Source organism: Narcine bancroftii, chromosome 3 (assembly GCF_036971445.1).
Source record: "Narcine bancroftii isolate sNarBan1 chromosome 3, sNarBan1.hap1, whole genome shotgun sequence".
Taxonomy (NCBI): Eukaryota; Metazoa; Chordata; class Chondrichthyes; order Torpediniformes; family Narcinidae; genus Narcine; species Narcine bancroftii.
This window is the reverse complement of record NC_091471.1, coordinates 260,316,894-260,344,114: the sequence shown is the minus strand read 5'-3', so window position 1 is coordinate 260,344,114 and position 27,221 is coordinate 260,316,894. Positions and strand designations below refer to the sequence as shown.

General features: G+C 46.9%; 1 protein-coding gene across 2 annotated transcripts in view; it reads right to left on the bottom strand.

Moving 5' to 3' along the window:
• The window catches only part of cpamd8 (C3 and PZP like alpha-2-macroglobulin domain containing 8), a 133,385-nt gene that overhangs the window by 5,774 nt on the left and 100,390 nt on the right, over positions 1–27,221 (bottom strand). Inside the window, exons 39-41 of one of the 2 annotated variants that reach the window (XM_069927823.1) lie at positions 26,777–26,887; positions 10,659–10,871; positions 9,576–9,647 (exon numbers count right to left, since the gene is read on the bottom strand). In XM_069927823.1, the coding sequence (XP_069783924.1) occupies positions 9,576–9,647; positions 10,659–10,871; positions 26,777–26,887 (396 nt within the window). Of the gene's footprint in view, positions 1–9,575; positions 9,651–10,658; positions 10,872–26,776; positions 26,888–27,221 lie in introns of both variants that reach the window. The other variant, XM_069927822.1, reaches the window with a different exon arrangement.

The window sequence follows — 27,221 nt, the reverse complement described above, 5'->3', positions numbered from 1 at the left end:
AGTGCCTTAAAAACGGCCACTTTGCTGCAGTCTGTAGGTCTAAAATGGCCGCCAGCAAACACAGTGCCTCGTGTGAAGCCCAACCGCCACTATCCCATTCAAACTCTTCTTCCCCAGAGCTCTCGTCCAATGAGAGCGAGGGCTCCCCTGCACGGCAACGCCTGACGTCACGGAGACGCCGAACCCGGAAGGGGCAACCCACCGTCGCAACCATGGTGATGGCCTGCCTCTCGCCCCCGTGCGGAACACTTGACACTACCGCCGCTGCTGCCGCCGCCACAGTCACCCCCGGGGCCGACGCTACCGCCGCTGCTGCCACCGCCACGGACACCCCCGGGGCCGACGCTACCGCCACTGCTGCCGCCGCCACGGACAACCCCGGGGCCGACGCTACCGCCGCTGCTGCTGCCGCCACAGACACCCCCGGGGCCGACGCTACCGCCGCCGCAGCCACCCCCGCGGCCAACCAGGTGCTCACCCTAGCGTCCATCGCTGACGACCGCCAGGGCCCGACCACCGATCACGAGCAACTACAAATCCCACTACTTACCATTCACCCGCCACAACAGCACTTCCGGGAGGTTCTCCAACCTGCTCCTCGAGCGTTGACTACGTCATCCCGTTGTGTGACGTCATCCCGTTGCGTGACGTCATCCCGTTGCGTGACGTCATCGCGCAAAACTCGCCTGTCAACTGCTTCAATAACATTAAACCAGCAATGCTCTCATCCCCTCACCAGAGCAATGGAACTGATTAAAGTGCATGGACACTACACCAATTGCTTATTTGACTCTGGGTCAACTGACAGTTTTATCCAGCCAGATCTGGCCCTCCGTTGGGGACTTGACATTATCCCCACTACCCAGAGGATCTCATTAGCGACGAGGTCGCACTCGACTGGGATAAAGGGGTATTGCATCGCCACGCTGGAAGTACAGGGCGTGACGGTCACCCACTTTAAATTATTCGTCCTTCCCCAATTGTGCGCCCCAGTGTTGCTGGGATTAGACTTCCAGTGTCAGTTCCAAACGGTGTCCCTACACTTTGGGGGACCCCACGCCCCCCTCTCGGTCTGCCATCGCCATCGCCCCACTCCCGAAGCACCCGAGCAACCCGCCCCCGTGCCCCGGGGCCAATCCTGCGGCCTTTCCACACTCCGGATTGCCCCGCCAGCACTCTTCGCAAACCTCACCCCTGGCTGGAAGCCTGTGGCCACCAAAAGTCGGCAATATAGTTACGAAAACAGGCAATTCATTAGGAGTGAGGTGCGTAGATTGCTGGATGAGGGCATCATCGAACCCAGTTCAAGCCCCTGGAGAGCCCAGGTGGTGGTTGTCAAGAATGGGGAAAAACTACGGATGGTGGTCGACTACAGCCAGACCATTAACCGCTTCACACTCCTGGATGCGTACCCCCTGCCACGCATCACGGATGTGGTGAACCAGATCGCCCAGTACCGCATTTTCTCCACTATTGACCTACGTTCGGCCTACCACCAGCTCCCGATCCGCTGCGAGGACCGACCATTCACGGCCTTTGAAGCGAATGGGCGGCTATATCAATTTCTCAGGGTACCATTCGGGGTCACAAATGGTGTCGCGGTCTTCCAGCGGGAAATGGACAGGATGGTGGACCAGAACGGGCTAACCGCTACCTTCCCGTATCTGGACAATATCACCATCTGCGGCCACGACATGCAGGACCATGACGCCAACCTAGACAAATTTCTTCAAACTGCCCGTCAGCTAAACCTGACTTACAATTTGGACAAGTGTGTTTTCCGGACCACACGACTCGCTATTCTAGGTTGTGTGGTGGAAAACGGGATAGTCATGCCAGATCCTGACCGCATGCGTCCCTTAATGGACTTACCCCCCCCACATATTCAGAAAGCTCTCAAACGCTGCCTGGGCCTTTTCTCTTATTACGCACAATGGGTTCCAAACTACGCCGACAAGGCACGTCCTCTTATCAAGACCACCTCTTTTCCCCTCTCGACCGAAGCCACAGCGGCTTTCGATCGAATCAAATCTGACATCGCTGCTGCGACGCTGCACGCGATCGATGAGTCTGTCCCGTTTCAAGTCGAGAGCGATGCATCCGACTTCGCCCTGGCAGCCACCTTGAACCAGGCCGGTCGGCCTGTAGCCTTCTTCTCCAGAACCCTCCAGGGTCCGGAGAGTAGACACTCCTCGATCGAGAAGGAGGCCCAGGCCATAGTTGAAGCGGTACGTCGTTGGAGACATTACCTCGCTGGGAGGCGCTTTACACTGTTGACTGATCAACGCGCGGTCTCCTTCATGTTCAGCAACACCCAGCGTGGTAAGATAAAAAACGACAAAATCGCCAGATGGAGAATCGAACTCTCCACCTTTAACTATGACATCCTGTACCGGCCTGGTAAGCTCAACGACCCGCCTGACGCGCTCTCCAGGGGGACGTGCGCCAGCATACAGATGGACAGACTACGGAAACTCCATGAGGCGCTCTGTCATCCAGGGGTCACTAGGTTTGCTCACTTTGTCAAGGCGCGCAACTTACCCTACACAGTTGAGGAGATCCGCTCCATGACCCGAGCCTGTTCGGTGTGCGCCGAATGCAAGCCCCACTTCTTCCGTCCGGATAACTCCCACGTCATCAAAGCCACCCGCCCCTTCGAGCGTCTTAGCGTAGACTTTAAGGGACCCCTACCGTCGACCAACCGTAATACCTACATCCTTACGGCCATCGACGAATACTCCCGCTTCCCATTCGCTGTGGCCTGCCCAGACACCACTGCCACCTCAGTGATACAGGCCCTTCACAGTATTTTCACCATCTTCGGGTACCCCAATTCCATCCACAGTGATAGGGGGTCCTCATTCATGAGTGCAGAGCTGCAACAGTACCTTCTGGAGTGTGGCATTGCTTCAAGCAGGACCACGAGCTATAACCCACGCGGTAATGGCCAGGTCGAGAGGGAGAATGCCACCATATGGAGAGCGGTTACACTGGCTCTCCGGTCTAAAGGTCTCCCCACCTCTCACTGGCAGGAGGTTCTCACTAGTGCCTTACACTCCATCCGCTCCCTCCTATGTACTGCAACAAATGCCACCCCCCACGAAAGGATGTTCCTTTTCCCGAGGAAATCCGAATCGGGAACCACTGTACCGGCATGGCTCACCGTCCCTGGCCCCGTCCTTTTGCGACGCCACGTCCGGCACTCAAAGAATGACCCCTTGGTCGACCGAGTGACTCTACTCCACGCGAACCCACATTACGCATACGTGGAGTTCCCAGACGGGCGGGAGGACACTGTTTCGGTGCGGGACCTAGCTCAGGACGCGGTAGACCCAGCAAACCCCCCAACTCCTTATGCTCCAGGCCCCGTGCCGCAACAGAAGGACCAACAGCACCCCAATGACTCGGGCCACCCTGCCGACAAAACGACTGGGGAATTGAGCGACGGAGCAGTCGCACCCGATGAGCCCGCTGGTGACACCACTCCAGCGACCCCAATCCCGGCACCACGGCGGTCACGCCGGATGGTCAGACCCCCTGACCGCTACAGTCCTTGACCTACCCCTTCCTTTTCATTCTCTCCCTCGTTTTTGTTTTTTTTTTCCCCGGGTCAATTCTCCAAGAAGGGGTGAATGTGATAGTACAGATCTATCACCAATGTACATAGTGTATATAGTTACTGTATCTAGACTGTGCTTACAGCGATTGGCTGAGAGCTAAGCCACACCTATTGTTTGGGCCTTAAAGGGTTGTGTCCCTAGCCAGGTCGGATCATTCCGGACTGGTCGGCCACCTGTGAAGAGCTCCGGTCTTTTGCTAATAAAAGCCTTGGTTTGGATCAACAAGTCTTTGGTTCTTTCGACGAGCTCTACAATCTTATAGGGCAAAGTTAGCAGAGCTGGGACTTTGCTCTTTGGAGAGAAGGATAGAGGAGACTTAATAGAGGTCGACAAGAGTCAAAGATGCATAAACAGCGTCTTTTACCCAGAACAGGAATAGCAAACACCAGAGGACATCTGTACAAAGTGAAGGGAGGAAAGTTTAGGGGTGACATCAGGGGTAAAGTTTTTGTTTGTTTTTTTTTTTACACACAGAGTTGTAGGTGCTTGGAATGGCCTTGCCGGGGTGGGGGTGGAAACTGGAACATTAGGGGCATTTAAGGTAATCTTAGACAGACACGTGGATGAAGAAAAACAGGGTTGTGAGGTAGGAAGGACATGCATTTTTTTTTGGTAGGAGTATATAGGTCAGCACAACATCGAGGGTCAAAGGGCCTATAATGTTCTATGTCATAAAAGGCCAGGCTCTAAGGAAATGTAATTTGTCCATCACATCAAAGTTGTGATTAGATTACCTGTCCAGATTTCTAAATGCTCCTCAAACAACTTGGCCTGGCAATTTTAACTCTTTCAGTCCCAGCATCACTTTGCCCAGATGCTCTGTCCCTGTGTGTGTGGCCAGATGACCACATAAGCACCCAGACTGGGGCTGAGCAAGGTTCCATGCAGCAGAAGTAAAGGCTACAACAGCAGCTTTGATTCCTGTCTGAACAGGCCTACTCGCTGTCAGCGATTCAGTTAGTCACACAAACCTTTTTCCTAGTCCACACATCCTTTATGAAAATAATTCAATTTATCTTTTTATTTTTAAAGCTCTCACACTTCCCAATCAGTAATCTAAACTATGAAGAGAAATGTATGAGTGAGACTACAAGGTTGGGTGCCATTGCGTGTGAATGGGTGTACGAGTGGGTTTGTAGATGTGTGTGTGTGTGTGAGAGCGTATGTGTGGGTGGATGGGTGTGCTTGAGTTGGTTAAATGACACCAGGATCTCTCTGCTCTGTGACTCGGTGAAATGATGCAGGACCCAGCAGTTCGTGCCACATCTCTCAAAAAACAATTTGTGAACCCACGATTCATCAAAGAAATGCCTTCAGCTGCAAGTGCCAATCTGCAAGGCTCTGATTAAACGTCAGAGTTTTGACTGTTGCACCAAGTAGTTTACAGTCTGGTTTTTTTTACTGTGGTCAAAAAATAAAACTTAAAAAGAAAGCAACTCTAAATTAACTATCACTTTGTATACACCTGCTGACAACTAAAATCACCAACACCTTTAAATTGGCAGGGATACATTCAAAGAATGTCTGGCTCTGTCTGAGTGGAAGCAGATTGACGGAGGGGCAGATAAGAGGCCTGACCTTTGCAGACTGGAATACCCAGGAACAGTGATTAGCCTTAGGCACCATGAGGGGTACCAGCTCCTCAGACCGCACATCCGTAGTTGGTCTTGGCTTCAGGTTGTGCAGAAGTAATCCTGCTGTTGCTGAGTCCTGGCGAATGCACAGACTTGTATCACCCACTGATTCCAGAACAGGAAGAGGGCAGCGTGGTCCGTCGAGCCTGTGCCAACCTTTTGAAATCCGTCTGGTTTCCACGACCCTGCACATTTCCCCCTTTGAGTATTTATCTTCGCACTGTTCCATTGAATCTGACGAGGTACAGGAGCCTGAAGACACACATTCAACGTTACAAAAAACAGCTTCTTCCCCTCTGCCATCAGATTTCTTGACAGACAATGAAGCTGTGGACACCACCTTAACTATTCTCTTTTTTGCACCACTTATTTCTTTTAATAATCTTGTATTTTGTAATTTTATCATGATCTTGTGCCATCCTGCTACACGAAACAAATTCAGCCACACATGTTCATGACAATAAACCTGATTTTGGTTTGGTATGTCCTCAAATACCGTCTCGAACTTTTACCGGTGAAACGCTCTGACTGGTTGCTTCATGGCCCGCTTTGGAGATTTGAGCGCCCAGGAACGCAGAAAGCTACTGAAAGTGGCTGACCTAGTCAAGCCCATCAGAGGTGCTGACCTCCCGTCCACTGAAGACATTTTTTTTTTAAATTTTTTATTTTTCACATTATAAACCATATTGATCAAGATACATACATTTTCCTTCTTAAATATATACAATGTCGTTTTCTCCCCCCCCTTCCCTCCTCCCCTCCCTCCCTACCTCCCCTCCCATTTATTTAAAGTTCAAAATATAAGATACATTAAACCCGTCAAACAATGTTGTCACTCAATAAAAATAAACAAGAAATTCCACTGAGTCAGTTCTTTTCATTCTCTTCTCCTTCTGTCATTTTAGGTGGTAGATGTCCACGGTAGGTTTCCTCTATTATGTTTCATGTATGGCTCCCATATTTGTTCAAATATTGTAATGTTATTTCTTAAATTATAGGTTATTTTTTCTAATGGAATACATTTATTCATTTCTATATACCATTGTTGTATTCTCAAGTTATCTTCTAATTTCCAGGCTGACATAATACATTTTTTTTGCTACAGCTGGGCTATCATAACAAATCTTTTTTGAGCACCATCCAAATCAAGTCCAAATTCTTTGTTTTTTATGTTACTTAGGAGGAAGATCTCTGGGTTTTTTGGTATATTGCTTTTTGTGATTTTATTTAATATCTGGTTTAGATCTTCCCAAAATTTTTTCACTTTCTCACATGTCCAAATTGCATGAATTGTTGTTCCCATTTCCTTTTTACAGCGAAAACATCTGTCAGATACTGTTGGGTCCCATTTATTTAACTTTTGAGGTGTAATGTATAGCCTGTGTATCCAGTTATATTGTATCATATGTAACCTCGTGTTTAATGTATTTCTCATGGTTCCTGAGCATAACTTCTCCCATGTTTCATTCTTTATCTTTATGTTTAGATCTTGTTCCCATTTTTGTTTAGTTTTACCATTTGTTTCCTCATTCTCCTTTTCTTGTAGTTTAATATACATGTTTGTTATAAATTTTTTGATTATCATTGTGTGTGTAATCACATATTCAAAATTACTTCCCTCTGGTAACCTCAGACTGCTTCCCAATTTGTCCTTCAAGTAGGATTTCAGTTGGTAGTACGCCAACACTGTATCGTGATTTATATTATACTTATCCTTCATTTGTTCAAAGGATAATAATTTATTTCCCGAAAAACAATTTTCTATTCTTTTGATCCCTTTTTTCTCCCATTCTCTAAAGGAAAGGTTATCTATTGTAAAAGGGATTAGCTGATTTTGCGTCAGTATTAGTTTTGGTAGCTGGTAATTTGTTTTATTCCTTTCTACATGAATCTTCTTCCAAATGTTGAGCAAATGATGTAATACTGGAGAATTCCTACGTTGTACCAATTTTTCATCCCATTTATATAATATATGTTCAGGTATCTTCTCCCCTATTTTATCTAGTTCTAATCTAGTCCAATCTGGCTTTTCCCTTGTTTGATAAAAATCTGATAGGTATCTTAATTGTGCGGCTCTATAATAATATTTAAAGTTTGGTAGTTGTAAGCCTCCTTGTTTATACCATTCTGTTAATTTATCTAGTGCTATCCTCGGTTTCCCCCCTTTCCATAAAAATTTACTTATTATTTTCTTTAACTCCTTGAAGAATTTCTCTGTTAAGTGTATTGGTAATGCCTGAAATAGGTATTGTATCGTTGGGAAAATGTTCATTTTAATACAGTTTATCCTTCCTATCCCGTCCACTGAAGACATTGACGCGAGACGCTGCCTCAACAGAGCCACAATCTCCTCTCACTGATGCCTTCAGGTGGAAGGGACAGAAGAGATCTAGCACCCCGAGGTTCAAGGACAGTTTCTTCCAACACCTATCAAGCTCTTGAACCCCTTCTCCCACCCTTCCCCCATACTACCCTAACCCTAAACTGCTCCGGGACCACAAAGAGATCTATATTTAATATTGAAACTCTTTTTTGTCCTAAATGTGAATTCTTATCCATCCATCCTTTTTTTAAACTGATTATCTCTTTTTCTGTCTTGGCATATTGTGGGAATTTAATTTGTACTGTTGTAGATGTACTTGTGTGCCTTCACTAAGTAAGAATTTTAAGCCGAGTTTATTGTCATCTGATTGTACAAGTACAACTTGACGAAACAGTGTTCTCTGGTCCTTGATGGAAAACATGCAGACACACAACCAGATCTAACATAGAGACAAACAACACATATGCAGGACAAGTGTTCATCTATACAAATAAATAGATAGATATTGTTTCATGAATATGAGAGTCTCGAAGGGTCAGTGTGAGCAGGTCCTTTGGTCGTTCAGCATTCTCACTGCCTGTGGGAAGAAGCTGTTCCTCAGGCTGGTGGTGCTGGCTCTGATACTCCTGTATCTCTTCCCCGCCGGGAGTAGCTGAAAGATGCCATGTTCAGGGAGGAAGGGGTCCGCAATGATTTTGCGCGCCCTCTTCAGACAATGATCCCAGTAGATCACATCAATAGAGGGAGGCTCCCATGATCCTCTATGCCACTCTTATGGTCCTGTGGATTGACCCCTAATCCATTTCTCTGCAGCAACCATACCACCCTGTGATCCAGCCCAGCCAGGAAGCTCTTGACAGAGCTCCTATAGATGGTTGACATAATGGTGTTGATAGCCTTGCCCGTTTCAGTCTTCTCAGGAAGTGCCCCTTCCTAACAAATGAGGAGATGCTCTCCACTCTCTCTACTGCAGAGGTGTGGATGTGTAGTGGAGGGTGGTTGTTCCTGGTCTTCCTGAAGTCCACGATCATCTCCTTCATCTTGTCCATGTTGAGACTCGGGTTGTTATTTTCGCACCATTTCACGAGATTTTCCACCTCTTCTCTGGAGTATGACTCATTGTTGTTGCTGATGGGACCAACTACTGTTGTATCATCTGCCAGCTTGATGACAATGTTGAAGCTGGATCTGGTGATGCCACCCTGGGTCAGTAGCGTGAACAGGAGCGGGCTGAGCACACGGCCCTGAGATGCACCAGAGCTGAACGTTCTGCCACCGACCCAGACAGACTATGATCTTTCTGTTAGGAAGTCCAGGATCCAGTTACAGAGAGGGGTGTTAAGTCCCAGCAAGGACAGCTTCTCCACCAGCCTCTGTGGGGTTATCATGTTAAACACCAAGCCAAAGTCAATGAAAAGCAGCCTGGCATATGAGGCTTTGTTCTCCAGGTGGGTCATGACGGAGTGAAGAGACAAGGCTATAGCATCATCTATGAAACAATTTCTTCTAAAGATGAATTGAAATGGGTCCATTATCTCCGGGAGGTGTGCTTTGACATGTCCCATCACCAGATGCTTGAAGCATTTCATAATGGTGGAGGTCAGTGCCACAAGGTGGTAGTAATTGAGGCCTGTACAACTGTATAAGACAATAAACTCTTGTAGTCGCTCTCAACCTTTCTGATAGCGAGCTCCAGGTTGTAACCATGCTCTGCATAAAGATGTTCTTCCTCCCCCTTCATTATACTCTCACCAATTTCGTTCAATACATCCTGCCATTACTGTCCCTCCAGCCAATGGAAACAGTGGAATTATATCTCCCTCCTCTGTCCTAAGGCAAAAAAAAGTTCCTGTTGCCCATTGGGTTGTTTCATACAGTCCAAAATTTGGGGGGTGGGGGTGGTGGGGAAGAGGTGGTTTGATGTGGTATTGCAGTTGATTTTGCAGCAAGACCATCTGAGGACTAAACATGTCACAATGAGCTCAGGGATCCACTTACCTGACCGATTCTGTTCTGTCAGCTTTGAGTCCACCGACGACGACGCAGTCCCTCTCTCTTCAGGGCCTGATCCTGCTATGTAGAGACATCAGAGTCATTAGTCAGGTCACCTGACCGGAGAGAGGGTTCAAAGCTGATAATGCTCCTCCACAAGATCATACATCCATTGCACCATTAAAATTTACTTTTCCCTTTAACACTTTGTTCTGCACTTCTGTCTTGTGTGGCACAACACCTTGCACTTTCCTTTTATCGAACACTATTTTCTCACTCTTGCTCTGTCTGTTGTACAATGTAGAGGTTGACTTGCCTGGATAGCACACAAAAGCTCTTGGCTGCATCTAGGTACATGTGACAATAAACAATTCAATTCAATAAATAATTCGACACTAAATGCAGTTCCAGAATCAAGACCCTCCCAGGTGTAATAACCCAAGGTGAGAGAGAAAGAGAGCAAGAAACAAGAGGGGTAGATTGATGGAAGGATCTCCAAATGCCCAAGCTGGAGAGGGAGAAACAGAGAGCAAGGTGGAGGGGAAGAGAGAGTCGTGGAAAGGTAAGCAGTATTACAGAGAGAAACACAGAGAAGAGTTAAAAAGAGTGCAACATACATGCACATGTGCACAACCACCTCCGCACGCACACAAGCCCCACTGCACGCGCACAAGCCCCACCATATGCACGTGTTCACAAACCCCACCTTACAAAAGTCAAGCAACTGCAAATGCTCGAAATCTGAAACAAAGGTCTAAAATGGTGGAAACATTCCACCGGTCAGGCAACTGTGCAGAGAGAAACAGGGTTAGTGTTTCAGGTCTGAAGTCTTACACACCGCTGCCACACTCTCTGCTCACTTCTGACTAAGGGATTTCAATCTAAATTTTTAACTCGGTTTTTCCTGACCTGCAATATTTTTGGTTTTTAATCCCATCTTATGAATTGATTCTGAAACTTTCTGGCCCACTTTTTTTTCAGAAGGGGAAGGGAGGGTGCCTCTCCACCTCTGACCTTCACCCTTCCCGCTGAGCTATGCTAGACCCTCTGCACTCTCTGCTCAGTGGCTCTGGTGGAGTGGGGTCTCACCAGTAGGGCACTGCGACGTGGGGACCTGGTCGATCCGGGTGTTGTTGCGACAGGCAGCCACCTCCATCTGGCATTGGTTCTGATACAGGATTCCGTCGGAGCCACACACAGGCATCCCATCGAAGCCGCAATCGCGGTAACAGGCGCACAACTCATAGCGTTCTTCCTCCAGACAGTCGTACACGTTCTTACAGCTGGCAGGCTGGACAAACCCTATAGAAGACACACACACACACACACAGCATTAAACTTGGTCCAAGCCCTGGGAGGACAAACCTTTACCTTCGACAACAGGGGGCAATAGTTCAACAACACCATATTAATATCGGAACCACCCCCCCCCCCATGTAATAATATAGGCCATCTTTGTCCTCTCCTCAAAAGACTCAATCAAATTGGTCAAACATGCCCTACCCCTCATAAAGCCTATTGCCTCGAATCAAGTCTTTCCAAGTGTACAGAAATCCTATCCCCAGGTATTCCTTTCAATAGTTTCACGTCCACTGATGTGAGACTGTCTGGCCTAGAATTGCCTGGATTATCCTTTTTTCCCCTCCTTCAACAAAGGTACAGCATTAGCCACTCTCCAGCCCTCTGGGACCTCTCCCGTTGGATGCAAAGATCTTTGTCAAGGCCCCTGTGATCTATACACTGGCCTCTTTCAATAACCTGGGACATATCCAATCATTTGGTGTTGGTGCTGCACAATTGCCTGCAGGTCACCCTTGGGCAAGGTAGAGGACCTGTTCAGCTGCCCAATCAGGGTCACGGGAAGCCATGGGTTGCAGATGGTGGATTTTTTTTTACAAGCAAGATTCTACAAATTGGAATTTATGACTGTAAAACTAAAAACGCTGGGAAGATGAATCTGCTAATCAGTGGTCAAGGTTACCCGTCCAGTATGGACACTGCAACTGAAGAAGGCAACAGGAAACCACTTGAGTTCATGATTACACAAGGGAAAAAAAATAACTAAACAACTCGAGTCTCAGCTCAGAGATGGAGCCTTCACCGAAGGAGAACGGGGGGGGCAACAACTACAATTCGGAGAGCAGAGATCGTGACAGATAGAGAGAAACGATCACCCAGGCTGAACGGTGAGGCACTTAAATAAATGAATGAATATCCTATCAGGCTGAGGAGACTTGTTAGATTCAGATTTATTGTCAGTGTATACACCATACACCCTGAGATTCATTTACCTGCAGGTGAGGCAGAATTAGCACCTACTGGCAGTGCAAAATGGAAACTGGACTCACAAACACATATAAAGAAAGAAATGTAAACAGGCTGACTGTGCAATACAGAGAGGAGAAAACAAACAAACAATAAAATGCGCAAGTAAGAGACCTTAAATGAGTCCCTGACTGAGTTTGTCGATGAGGAGTTTGATGGTGGAGGGGTAGGAACTGTTCCTGAATCTGATGGTGCGAGTCTTGTGGCACCTGTACCTTTTTCCTGATGGCAGAAGCGAGAACAGAGCGTGTGCTGGGTGATGTGGATCCTTGATGATTGCTGCTGCTCTCCAATGGCAGCGTTCCCTGTAGAGGTTCTCGATAGTGGGGAGGGTTTTTTGCCTTGGGCTGTGTCCACTACCTTCTGCAAGGCTTTCCGCTCAGGGATAGTGGTCTCTCCACACCTGACCTTGATGCAGCCTTCCCACCACACCTGTAGAAATTTGCCAAGGTTTCCGATGATATGCCAAACTTCGACAAACTCCTGAGGAAGTCCACCATAATACTGTTCAAAAGACCCAACACCACCTCTTTCTTAAACTCAATATGAGCATTCTCCACATTATGCCCTCATCACTGTCCATGTCCAAACCCTTGGTAAATACTAATGTATTCATGTAATACCTCACACACTTCCGACTTCCAGCGTTGATTCTCTCCTTTGTCCTATCCTATCCCTAGTCATCCGCTTGTTTTTAATGCAAGTATAAAATTCCTTGGAATTTTCTTTCATCCTGCTTGCCAAGAAAATCTCATGGGCTCTTTGGCTTTCCTAATAGTCTGCTTGAGTTCTTTCCTGCAATTGTTATATTCCTCCAGGGCTCTCACTGATTATTGCTTCCTTAACTTTATATATACCTCCTTTTTCTTCTTGACTAAGTTCATCTTTCTCATCATCCAAGATTCCCTTACCTTGCCATCCATGTGGTTCTGGACTTTAGTTGGCTCCCTTAAACAACTCCCACATGCTAGCTGTGGGCTTGCCCAATAACAGCTGCTCCAAATTTATTCCCCCTGGCTCTAATCATGACATGATGTGCCCTCCCCCAAGTTAGTATTTTCTCCAAGGCCCAAGTATATCCTGGTCCACTACCATCTTGAAACTTAAGGAAGAGTGATCACTATTCCCAAACTATTTCCCCGCTGAAACCCCGATAAATTGCGATATAATTGCGACTCTCAGGGGGGAGATCAAGAGGGGTACTGGCAGGGTGTCGCTCAGCATTCGTGGAAATTGATGCTTTGCTGAGGGCCAGCATGTGGATAAGAATTCAGTGAGAGCCTGTCAACATCCTCCACTGGGAGCTGCCTTCATTATTTAGCCATTATCCTCCACAGTGAGGAGAGAAACAGACGGAAGAGGACACAGGATAACTGGCGTTTTGGTAATGAAATTTAATGCAGAAGAGTGTACGTTGGTGTATTTTGGCAGAAGGAACAAGGGGAGAGTTAATGGCATAGTTACAAAGGGTGTGTATGTGCAGAAGTCATTTAAAGTGGCAAGGAAGAGAGAGAGTAGTTTGTTAAGCATATGGGATCCTGGGATTCAGAAACAGAAGCATAAAGTACAGAAGCAAGGTTAAGTTGAATCTTTGTGAAACCCTGGTTAGACTCCAACTGGAGTACTGCATCCATTTCTCCTGGGACTAAAGTTGGAGAGGAGATTTGGTGAAGATGAACAAGATTGTAGCTGGTTTACTGAGGGGAAAGTCAATAGAAAGGTTTCTGTCAAGGTAATGTTTATGGACATGTGGATTTTTAGACCACCTTTTGCAAGACAAGGGCATCTCACAGATGATCAAGTATTTTAGAAGTACAGACATGTGGCAATGAAAACAATAAGGAAAGATATGAATTAAATGAGCAGAGGATTTGTTTTGAACACACAGAATTGCTGGAGGAACTCGTAGCGTCTGTTGAAGGTAAAGATGTATCACTGGCATTTTAGGCCTGAGCCCTTCTTCAAGGGATGAGAAAAGGCAAGGCAGCCCCTGAAGGGGGAGGAGGATAGGCCAACAGACAATAGGAGATCATTGGATAGGGAGAAGAGGCCAGGAGAAATGAAAGACAAAAACACACTGAAATGGTGGAGGAACTCAGCTGGTCTTTTCAGCGTCCATAGGAGACAAAGATATATTGCCACCATTTTGGGCCTGAGGCCTTCTTCAAGGAACAAGCAGAATGAGCCAGAAGCAGGAAATCTCCAAAAGCCTCAGAATCCAGAAAGTGCCGGCTGGGGGAGGAGTCCAGACCAACAAAAGGGGCTCATTGGATAAGAGGCTAGTTACAAATGTTATCATGTTGTGCAAAAGGAGACAGAAGGGAGAGACAGAATTGGGGGGAGACGAAGGGTGAAGAAGTGAGGGGGGGGGGGGGGGTTTAACGAAAGCCAGAGAAGTCGATGTTAATGCCATCCAGTTGGAGAGCGCCCAGTCGGAAGATGAGATGTTGTTCCTCCAATTGTTGGGTGGTCTCAGTCTGGCAGGGCATGAGACCACGGGCAGACACGTCAGCAAGGGAATGGGATGGAGAATTAAAACAGGTGGCCACGGGGAGATCCGCGCTATTACAGCGGACAGAGCCGAGGTGCTCCACAGACTGCAGTCACAGCGTCTACAGACTTTCACGTTTCACTCCAGAGGATTTGGAAGAGCTGCACCATCAAGGATGCCAATTGCCCTTCACTCAAAGCCACCAAACTCAGGGGGTCAGATTACCAATCATTTGAAAGTATTATTTGCAAATTGGTTTGCAAGATTACAACAGCAACTACACTTGAAGAAAATGGTTCATTGGCTTTGACATAAATCTAAAGGATAGTAAAAATGCAAGACAACCTTTTAATGGAACTTGAGGGCAAACCATTCTGTTAATTTAATGCTTCCAGCCCCAATCATTCCAATGATCCTGTATTGTTCCTTTTCCAAACCCAATCCCTGTCTCTTAAGTGCAGTACATCATGGGGAAATCCTTAACAATATTAGTAACTGGTGATGGAAGGCTAGGGAATATTTGTTTATAATTTTATTACAAGTGGTATGGTTGCCCTGGCGACAGTAACTACTGGATTATACCCAAGGGGTGTTTCCAAGCAACAGAAATATCTTGGTTACATCACTGGGGCAGCTGCAGTCAGCACTGCCCAACAACTCTCTGCTGTGACTTCATGTTCCAGGAGAGATTAAGGTGTTTGACAGCTCATTTACCAAGGAATGTGCTTACACTACAGTCCTCTCACTCTTCCTGTCATAGTTGAATCCCAAGCACCTATCGCCCCTGTGCTCAATGACCCACACAAGCTCCTGGTTAAACAACGCTTGGAATGATAATTATTCTCAAATCCCTCCATGGCCTCACCCTTCCCTCTCTCTGTAATCCCCTCCAAATCTCAAAGGCACCCAAAATCTTGGTGATCCACCAATCCAGGCTTCTTCACAAGAAGGAATAGGAGCTGGAGTCGGCCATCTGGCCCATTGAGCCAGCTCCTCCATCAGTAAGATCAAGATCAAATTTATTGTATAGTAATGAAACAGTGTCATATTGCATGAAATTCCTTTTTGCCTGCTGCAAGGCAGACAGATTCACCGCCGGCAGGAATTGCCTAAGTGCCTCTTCTAGTCAGAGAGAAAAGCAAAAGGGAGCTCCCCCTCCCCAAAGTCACCGAGTGTCTGTACATTCACCCCCGCAGAGTGCAGTCCAGACCATCGGGAACCCGAGCTCCAGATCCGAACCTCTGATGTGGTCAGGGACCCTTCAGCGCTCTCAGCACCTCGTCGCATCCCAGTTACGATGCTTGGCACCCCCCCCCCCCCAGCCAGTTCGGGCCAGTCTCCAGCAGCCCACGGCTTCTGAGGGTTTCTCGCGTTGAGTCGCCAGCAGCCCCACTGCGTGCGCTGGTCCCTCAGCCACAGAGCCCCTCTCTGGTCCACCGCTGTGGCTGTAGTCCCCGTGGGTCCGCCTTCGCTTCTCCTCAGATGATGCATGATCTTCCAGTCCTCTGGCACCATGTTCCAGTCCCTCTGCCTCCCCGGAGTTTGCAGCCCCTCGTGGCTGCTGCCTTATTAAGAAGCGCCGCCACCTTGGGCGCAGACTCCACAGTTGCGGGATTTCAACTAAAACCCCCCCATTGGTTCCCTCAACGGGCCGTTCAAAGCCTGTGCAGAGCCGACAGCAGACGACTGGACCCTGCGGGAGCGCTGCATCTCCACTCCCCTGCTCCCCGCTGTTCCGCATCGTCGGCATCGCTGATGGCTGACCTGGGCTGTGGACTCAGTTCTACCTCCTGCATTTTCTCCAGAACCCTCACTTCTCCCCCACCAAACTTTTGGACCCTCCATATGCCAAAGTATTGCAAAAGTTGACAAATAATTCCATGTTAAGTATATTTAATGATGCGGCCTCTTACTTTTCTCTTGGGCAGAGAACTCCACAGGTTCACAAGTTTCTAAGGACAGCAGTTCTTTATCTCCATCCTAAATCTACTCCCCTGAATCTTCAGGCAATGTTTGCCAATTCTCACCTACCAGTGAAAGCAACCTTCCTGCCTCTATCTTGTCTATTTCTTTCATCCTTTTATGTTTCTATAAACTCTCCTCTCATTCTTCTGAATTCCAGCAAGTAGAGTCCTCGGTGATAAACCTCTCCTTGGCTGCTCATCTCCAGAATCAACCTAGTGAACCTCCTCGGCATCGCCTCCAAAACTGCTATATATTTTCTCAAGTAAGAACACAGAAGTGTACGCAGCCTCGCCGGTAACACTGTGCATAACCTCCCTGCACTTAAATCCAATCTCTTGCAATAAAGGCCTCGATTACCTGTTGCACCCTGAAAAACCATCCTTTTGCAAATCATACACCAGCACTCCCAGGCCACTCTGCACAAAAACATGCTGCAATCTTTCACCATTTCAATAAAAATCCTATCTTCTATTTTTCCTTCTAACGTGAATGACCTCACATTTACCAGGATTGTATTCCATCTGTCAGACACTTGCTCACTCACTTTAGCGCTAGAATTTTGCAAGCTCTCTGCAACCTCTGCACAATTTATTTTCCTGCTCAATTTAAGAGTTATCAACAAACTGTGACACTTTAAAATCGATTCCCCTCCCCCCTTCTAAATTGTTCATTTATATTGTGAACCCACCTCTGTGGGGCTCCGCACATCAGGGATTGCCAGCAAGAGTGACGCCCAGCTGTCTGACTTCTATTAATGAACCAAACCTCCAGCCATACTAATGCTTTACCCCTAACTCCTTGTATTATTCCTGAGTTTCTATCATTCCACCAATGGAGGTCTTAAGGTGCTATATGAAGGCCAGGCACTGTTGAAGGTGAGGAGGGGATAGCGAACATTGTACCCTCTCTGCAACAGTAATTGATACCAAATGAGTGGTCAGTTTTAAAGTTAACATTGATGGATTTATGTTAACCAAATGTATTAACAGATAAAGCGGAAAACGCAGATATCAGGTGGCGGGCCAGCTACAGCGTCACTGAATGTTGGGTCAGAATCAAAGAACTAAATGGATACTTCCCATTCTAAAAATTGCCTGTCCTTTCAAGTCCATCCTTATCCACGATTTAGAAAGAGCAGAGAAATTCTTCCTGCTATTCTGGGACCAATATTTAACTTTTGCTCTTCATTATTGAAACTGCTTCATAGTATGGGAGAGAAAACAATGTTGGAGAAACTCAGCAGGTCAAACTGCAGCAAAGATAAAGTTACATCACCAGCATTTCCGGCTTTAACCTTCATCAATGTATGAAGAGGTCAAGCCGGAAATGTTGGTGATGTATCTTTATCTTTGTTATATTAAGTACACCACTTGACCCACTGTGTTCACCAGCATTGTAGTTTTACTTCAACCACAGTGTCTGCAGACTTTCGTGCTTTACTTCATATTATGGGGGAGGTTGTTGTACACAAAGTTGTTGTCATGCTTCTTGCATTACAGTGGTGTCCGCACTTCAATAGGTCAACCTACGGAAAGTTGCTGGACCGGATAACCTTTCCCGCAGGGTGCTCAGGGGATGTGCGTCTCAGCTAAGAGATGTTCTCACCAACATCTTTAACATCCCCCTGAGAAGCGCCGGGGTCCCAATGTGCTTCAAAGCCACCACCATTGTCCCCGAGCTGAAGAAGTTGTCTGTGTCCTGCCTCAGTGCCTACCGCCCTGGCGCACTCATGTCCATGATCATGAAGTGCTTCAAGAGGGTCGTCATGGGGCACATCAAGCTCCTGCTGCCCCCATCACTGAATTCCCCTGCAGTTCACGTACAGATCCATCCACTCCATGGACGATATCATTGCCACTTCCCTCCATCTAGCCCTCACCCACCTGAGTGCTGATTACAGTCTTCAGTTTGGCATTCAACACGATCATATCTCAGTACCTGATGAGGAAGTCGAGCCTCCTGGGTCTAAACACTTCCCTCTTGACTTCCTGTTGGGAAGACCTCAAACAGTCCGGACCATCACAATGAGCATGGCGGCTCCCCAGAGCTGCGCACTTAGCCCACTGCTGTTCACTCTGTTGACCCACAACTGTGCAGCTAAACACAGCTCGAACCACATCAACGACTGTGGTGGGCCAGATCAGTAAGAATGGTTAGTCAGCATACAGATCTGAGGTGCAGTCGCTAATGGACTGATTCAAAGCCAACAACCTGTATCTGAGCAAAATTAGAGATAATAAAACAATAGAGATGATTGTCAACTTCAGGAGGGCCCAGGGGGACCAGGTTCCGCTGACCACTGACAGCTGGACCATTGAGGTTTTCAAAAGTACAAGTTCTTTGCACTTGGCGGAGAATCTCACCTGGACCCTTAACACTAGCTCCATAGCCAAGTCCAGCAGCGCCTCTACTTCCTGCGAAGGCTGTGGAAAGTCCATCCCCCACCCTCACTACATTCTACAGAGGCTCTATCGAGAAAATCCTGTGCAAATGCATTACCCAATGGTTTGGAAGCTGTACCTCCTCGGACTGCAAGAGCCTGTAGAGGACAATGAAGTCAGCGGAAAAGATCATTTGGGCCTCTCTTCCTACCATGAAGGAATCTGCAACACTCAATGCAGGTGAAAGCCAATAAACATCGTGAAGGACTCCACATTCCCCTCACGTAAACTGAGGAGGTACCACAGTACTCGGGTCCTTGCGTCCAGATTGGGCAACAGTTTTGTTCCCCCAAGCCATCAGGCTCCTGAATTCCCAGAACATATGTGGATAGGATACCGTGGACTGTTACTGTATATGTCTTAATATCTCAATGTGTTTAACTTCTACTCTAACTTATATTTATGAAAATATGCTCCGTAGTCCTGGAGAAACACTATCTAGACTTTACTTTGCAAGCCTGGTATGAACGATAAGTAAAGGTGACTTGACTTGACTAAGGTCATGGCAAGTGCTGTAGAAATAAAGACAGCATCTAACATTATCATTGGATGATCTCAGCCCTACTGATCAGGACGGGGAGTATGGATGCATCCCGTGATCACTACTAGGAAGCACAAGGCTAAGCGAAGTGCAATCATAGAGTTAGCAATGGATATGGGCTCAGGTTGTATGCTGCTGTTGCCCCCCCCCCCCACCACCTCCATGGCTGAATGTCCCACCTTCACCTCACCTCACCCATGGGCAAACAACCCATGTTGTTTTCTCTCCCATACTATGAAGCAGTTTCAATAATGAAGAGCAAAAGTTAAATATGGGTCCCAGAATAGCAGGAAGAATTTCTCTGCTCTTTCTAAATTGTGGATAAGGATGGACTTGAAAGGAAAGGCAGTTTTTAGAATAGGAAGTATCCATTTAGTTCCTTGATTCTGACCAAACATTCAGTGACGTTGTAGCTGGCCCGCCACCTGATATCTGCGTTTTCCACTTTATCTGTTAACATTTGGTTAACATAAATCCATCAATGTTAACTTTAAAATTGACCACTCATTTGATATCAATTACTGTTGCAGAGTGGGTACAAATTTCTGGATCCCATTGAGTCAAACTAGTCTGCCGGGCTCTAATTTCTGATGTCCGTGCCACACAATAGAAATGCAGCAAAATCCCTGTTATCTGTAATTCTAGCAGCTTCAAGCAACTGGCAAAAAAATTGTGGAAAGTAAATAGGTAAAAAAGGCAGACGTTTAAAATTCCCCACCCCCTATCCCCGCTAGCGGTCAGTTTGCCAATCCACGCAACATGTAATCTCAAACAACTGGAAAATTCACTTATCCGGCATCTACCAATCCCCACAGGTACCGGATGACACGTAGTAAATATGGACAGGGACCTCTTCCTGTGTCGTGACCCGGGCTTTCTGGGGAAGGGTCAGAGACTTTATACAAGGTCAAAAGAGGGAGGGGCACAGTTTCAGTCACAGAACGAGGTGATCAGGAATACAGCAGTTCACCACACCGGATACTGAGATAAGGTAGTCTCTCTATCTACTTATCAAATTCCATTAATATCTTGAAAATGCTGCTAAATATCATTTGTGAGAACTTTGTAAGCAAAGTACTGGAGGAAAGACTCAGGGGGATAATTGTTGGTTGGAAAAAATTATAAAAATGAAAGGTTAGATAATAGACCAAGGAACCCTATGGGCTACAGGTAAAGGGAAAATAGAAGGATGCAAACTAAATAAATCAGGTGAAGCATAGAACATAGAACACAGCACAGTACAAGCTCTTCAGCTCTCAATGTTGTGCCAACCCATATATTCCTTATTAAAAATAAGTACTAAACCCTCCCTACCCCATAACCCTCTATTTTTTTCTTCCATCCATGTGTCTGTCTAAGAGGCTCTTAAATGCCCCCAGTGTTCCAGCCTCCACCACCATCTCCAGCAGGAACCCACAACTCTCTGCATAAAAAACTTACCCCTGATGTCTCCCTTAAACTTCCCTCCCTTCCCTTTGTACACATGTCCTCTGGTGTTTGTTATTCCTGCCCTGGGAAACATGCGCTGGCTGTCCACCCTGTCTATGCCTCTCATAATCTTGTAGATGTCTACTGACTCTCTTCTCATTCTTCTATGCTCCAAAGAAAAAAGTCCCAGCTCTGCTAACCTTGCCTCATAAGACATTTTCCAATCCAGGCAGCATCCTGGTAAATCTCCTCTGTGCCCTCTCCGCAGTTTCCACATCCTTTCTATAATGAAGTGACCAGAACTGAACACAATACTTCAAGAGTGGTCTCACCAGATATTTGTAAAGATGCAACATGACCTCTCTACTCTTGAACTCAATTTCCCTATTAATGAATCCCAGGATCCCATAGGCCTCCTTAACTATCCTATCAATCTGAGCGGTGCCCTTGAGAGATGTGTGAATTTGGACCCCAAGGTACCTCTGTTCATCCACACTTTAAAGTCACCATTCACCCTGTCCTCAGCCTTCTGGATTGTCCTCCCAAAATGCATCGCCTCATGCTTCTCTGGATTGAACTCCATCTGCCACTTCTTCATGACAGTGAAAGAGCAGGAACAGGTGATGTCTAAGAACGTGATGCTGATAAATAATTATTCCTTCCACAAACACACAGAAAACAATGAACCAACTGAATGAATTCATATGATCTAGTAATCACTGTTGAAATATGGCTATAATACAGGCAGGACAGAAAACTAAATGGTCCAGGTTTTTTTAAGATCTGCTGGAAAAACAGGCAACATTATAAAGGAGGATAAATAATGGTAATAAAGAAGGTCAGTGAAACGAGGAGTAAATAGGTAAAATTGAAAATCTGGAAACACTAGCATGGATCAGGTTAGAGCCTTGGCAAGTACGTCACAAAGGCATGATAGTTTTAATGAGGGATCTGAACTTTCAAACAAATTTGGTAATTTATGTCTGAAAGGTCGTGAATATTTGGGTTGCGCTTTCGAGATAGTTTTTTGGCAATAATATGTAGCAGAACCAACAAGAGATTTAGTCATCAGTATAAAGGTACCTCTCTTGTTCCCCCCCCCCCTCACTTCTTCCCAGCGACGCCTTCCTGCAGCTCTGTCTCTCTCCCTTTTCCCTCTGCCTCCTTTCGCACAGAAGTAATCAATTCTCACCTCCCCCACTTATCATGTCCAATTAACACCTTCAGATGGTCTGGACTCCTCCTCCAGCCAGTACTGTCCCTATTCTGAGATTTTTTTTGCTCATCCTTTGACGAAGAGCTCAGGCCCAAAATGTCAGAAATATATCTCAAGGACCAGCTGAGTTCTTCCAGCATTTCGGTGTGTGCTTAGTATAAAGGCAGATTTAGCTAATAGTCAAATTGTGTGTGCTCATTTATCTAGTGTTATTAGAATACAATAGAAATGATTGAATGTTTCCAAGAAAGAAACATAAAAACAGTTCTTCATTTGGTTGAGGCCTTTCGATGCACATGGATAGCAGGGAAAACCTGCTAATGATTAAAATGACAGTAGAACGGGGGAGATGTTTCGAAAGAAGATTTCATAAACTAGTTGTGAGCCGAAGAAGCAAGATCTCAGTGTTCCAAAACACAAGACTGTGAATTCTGAAAGGGTAAAAGGTAACATGCAATTAAATGTGAAAGCCAAGAACAAGAGCAGATTTTGTTGTATGGAAGAAAAAGATTTGATGTAAAGAATCCTACCTCCAAAAAGGTCACAATCCCAGAACGACACTGGCAAGGTCAACTTTGATGGCTTTCCATGGCTCAAACTGTTGATCTCTGACTCACTTTTGGAAGCAGCCGGCACTGTGGGTTCTTGTATTTGATCCAGAGCTGGTCTGGTATTGGGACACCAAGAGCCCAGAGTGGAAAGCCCAGCAAAATGTAGTGGACTCAGCCCAGGACATCACAGGCAAAAATCTTCCCATCATCAAGAACATCTACAGGGAATGCTGCCGTCAGAGAGCAGCAACAATCATCAAGGATCCACACCACCCAGCACATGCTCTGTTCTCACTGCTACCATCAGGAAAGAGGTCTCGGTGCCACAAGAGTTGCACCACCAGGTTCAAGAACAGCTGCTCCCCCTCCACCATCAGATCCCTCAACGACAAACTCAATCAGGGACTCATTTCAGGACTCCTACTTTTGCACTTTATTGATTTATTTTCTCTCTGTATTGCACAGTCAGGATGTTAACACTTCTTTAGTTGTTTACAGTTTTTTTTTGCACAACCATTACGTGGTAATTCTGTATCGTCCGCAGGATAAAGAATCTCAGAGTTGTATGTGATGTCATGCAATGCATGTAGTCTGACAATAAATCTATAGTCCACCTGGATAGTATACCCACAGAGTCACTACAGAGGGGTTGCAGCAGGAACAGGGTATGGGAAAGGGAAAGGGTACCGGAAGGGGAGAGGGTATGGGAAGGGGGAAGGGTACGGGAAGGGAAGGGGGAAAGGGGAAGAGTATGGGAAGGGAGAAGGGGAAGTGGAAGGGGGAATGGGAAGGGGGAAGGATACAGGAAGGGGGAAGGGGATGTGTGCGGGAGGGGGGAAGGGTACGGGAAACTACTTGTTCCTGTGAATTTTATGAGCTGGCTGCAAATGAAGGCTCCTTTCATTACTCAACAATGTCCCGTTCTAATCAAAGGGAACAAAGTCAGTGCTGGCAAAAGCCAAGTGTCCAGCCGTATCTCTCCATTATTACATAGGACTGTGTTTCATTAACTCTCAGTTGACATCTATGAGGTAAGTTTAAAACAAGCCAGAATACTGTAGTGGTGGAACGGGCTGGGGCCATAAACTACCTGTAATGAGGAGGTCCAACTTTGGCAAGCCTGCCTTGTAAATTAATACCTCAGCGAGGAGTCTGCCCTGGGGCTGTGACACGCTGAGGGAAGGCCTCGTTTGGCAGCTTGCCTCTACACCAGGAGACTGGCTGTAAATTGTCAGTGAGTTTAGGGGACAGGTCTCAACAGGAATAGATTGACTTATTTACAATGATCTTCAGGCAATGATTCTGGGCAGGGGGAGAGAGGGGAAGCAGGGAAGAGTTGGGAAGAAATATACAAACTTCCCTTGGGCTTAGTAGTAATTGGGCTAAATCATAAACTTGCAACAGCCAATCTTGGGCCCTGACAATGGCCTTATGGACTGTCCCATCCTGACGACCTGCAGATTGGAAGAATGGCCTTATGTACTGTCCCATCCTGACGACCTGCAGATTGGAAGAATGGCCTTATGTACTGTCCCATCCTGACGACCTGCAGATTGGAAGAATGGCCTTATGTACTGTCCCATCCTGACGACCTGCAGATTGGAAGAATGGCCTTATGAACTGTCCCATCCTGATGACCTGCAGATTGGAAGAATGGCCTCATGTACTGTCCCATCCTGACGACCTGCAGATTGGAAGAATGGCCTTATGTACTGTCCCATCCTGACGACCTGCAGATTGGAAGAATGGCCTTATGGACTGTCCCATCCTGATGACCTGCAGATTGGAAGAATGTCCTTATGTACTGTCCCATCCTGATGACCTGCAGATTGGAAGAATGGCCTTATGTACTGTCCCATCCTGACGACCTGCAGATTGGAAGAATGGCCTTTTGGACTGTCCCATCCTGATGACCTGCAGATTGGAAGAATGGCCTTATGTACTGTCCCATCCTGACCACCCGCACATTGGAAGAATGGCCTTATGTACTATCCCATCCTGACCACCCGCACATTGGAAGAATGGCCTTATGTACTATCCCACCCTGACCACCCGCAGATTGGAAGAATGGCCTTCTGTACTAACCCACTCTGACCACCCGCAGATTGGAGGAACAACACCTTATTTTTTGTCTAGGCACTCTCCAGCCAGATGGCATTAACACTGACCTCTGCTTTCTGCTAACCTGCTCAACTTTCTTTTATCCCCCCCTCCCCTTTCCAGTTTTCCCCCCTTCCCTTCCCCCTCCACTCACCCAGCCATCACTCCTTCCCCCTGATCGCCGCTGTCCCCTCTCTCCCTCCCTCGCTCCCTCCCTTCCTCACCTATCACCTCCTGCCTTTGCACCCCCCCTCCCCCCCTTTCTACCCATCCTTTTGTTCAGACGTCTCCAGCATTTTGCGTTTTTACTTCAGGTTTCCGTGATTTTCTCCTGTAATGGACCTGCACCTAATGGTCAGGAGTTTGTGCTGATTGGCTGCAAGTCGGGTCTCAATTCCACAGCAGTCAGCCAATCACAATTACTTCAGTTCCTTGCCATCACAACATAGTCATTGGAGAAAGAGACCCATTTGTTCAAGAGGAACTCACTTTTAGCCTTGGGAATCGCCTCTGCATTTCTCAAAAATGCCATTTCTTCTATACAAAACAGATCTACTATATCTCTAGTACAGGTACACAATCCTTTATCCGGACATCTAATATCTAGAAAGCTCCAAAAACTGGCATTTTTTTCCTCGTGCTAGTACAGCGGAGGGGGAGAGAGAGAGAGAGACAGAGTGCGACTAGGTTGGGCACAGGTGAGGGTAGAGAGACGGCAGCGCGACTCGAGCGGGCGATGGGAAGAGATGGCAGTGTGACTCAGATGGGCGGGGAGGAGAGAAAGATGGCAGCGTGACGGACAGGCGGTGGGAAGAGATGGCAGCGCGACTCAGATGGGCGGGGAGGAGAGAAAGATGGCAGCGTGACGGACAGGCGGTGGGAAGAGATGGCAGTGCGACTTGGGTGGGCTGGGGGGGAGACGCCAGCGCGACTGGAAGGGGGTGGATACGGCAGCACAATTCAGATGGGCTTAAATCTGGAGCAGCTGGCTTTTGTTCTGAAATCCGGAAAAATCCAAAATTTGGAAGGGTTCCGGATAAAGGATTGTGTACCTGTAGACATTTGACCCTTTATCCCTGCTTACAATGGGTACAGATCACACTGCAGTTATACCCTCTGGCCAGTGGAGGGGGAGGTGCATCAATGAAAAGCCTCTTGGAGGCATATTCCATTGTAAACAGACCGAGTAGGAGAAGGAGTTAGGTGGCCAGGAATCAATGTTAACCCCTTCATGGCACTCCTGTTCTCTACCATGTCCCACCACCCCCACCGTGACATCTGGCTGACCATCCCTCCCACTAATTGGCTGAGTGAGTCCAGCAGGAAGCAGTAGCGCCATTTCAGGAATGCGTTTGAAATTCCTGGAACTCATTCTTTGCCTGAGGCGCACTGGCCAGGTCCAGAACTGGAGTTTTGCTTAAAGAAGATGCTGCATAATTCCCTGTCAACAGATCACTCTCTGCAATTTGGACACTGGAAACGGGACAACCAACATGTGCACAACCAGATCCCAAGACCAGCAATTTTGGATAATCAGCTTCTAGCTTCAACAATAACTTAGCCTTAGTTTCAAGGTAAGAACACAATGCTGGAGAAACTCAGCAGGTCAAACAACATACTTGATAGGGCAAGGGTAAAGATACATAACCCAGCGTTTCAGACTTGAGCCCTTTATCAATGTGGCAGGCAGCCGAACAAAATTAGTTTCAAGGCCTGTGTATAGATTCTAATGTTACAGCTTCATCGACAGCAGTAACACTGGCCCATGCCATCACCAGTTGCTGAACCGAACCAGTGATATCTTCTTGTCTTTAAGCACAGAGCAGAAGCAGGTGTTTCTGAAGGCTGACTCCGGAACTCTGCTCCCCTGCCTCTCTGCAAACAATATATTCAAGATGGTGACCAGTCTTCAAGAAAGATACAAGCCAGTAAAATCCTCATCCAACCACGAGAAGATAAAACAGAGTACCCGCACTAGTGGACTGGTTCCCCATCTTTCCATTTCTGGCATATACTGGATGAGGTATATTCCACCCACACTATTAATGGAGCAATGCCCCACAATGAACACTTGGACACCCGATAGTTTCATTGGAAACAAGCCTGTGGTGGTAAAATTATTAATGTACTATCAGGTTTAATTACATACCAATCCACTGGTTGGCTGAGCTTTCAACTTCATTGCAGGTGGTCCCATCACAGAGCTCCCGGGCCAAGGGGCTGGTCTCACTGACATTGTAAAACCGCATTGCTTCGAAAGCTGCATGGGTAAGAAGATCACACTGTATCAAACAGTGCAGACAATTTGTTCACTGCATCACCCAGTGCAGACAATTTGTTCACTGCATCACCCAGTGCAGACAATTTGTTCACTGCATCACCCAGTGCAGACAATTTGTTCACTGCATCACCCAGTGCAGACAATTTGTTCACTGCATCACCCAGTGCAGACAATTCGTTCACTGCATCACCCAGTGCAGACAATTTGTTCACTGCATCACCCAGTGCAGACAATTTGTTCACTGCATCACCCAGTGCAGACAATTTGTTCACTGCATCACCCAGTGCAGACAATTTGTTCACTGCATCACCCA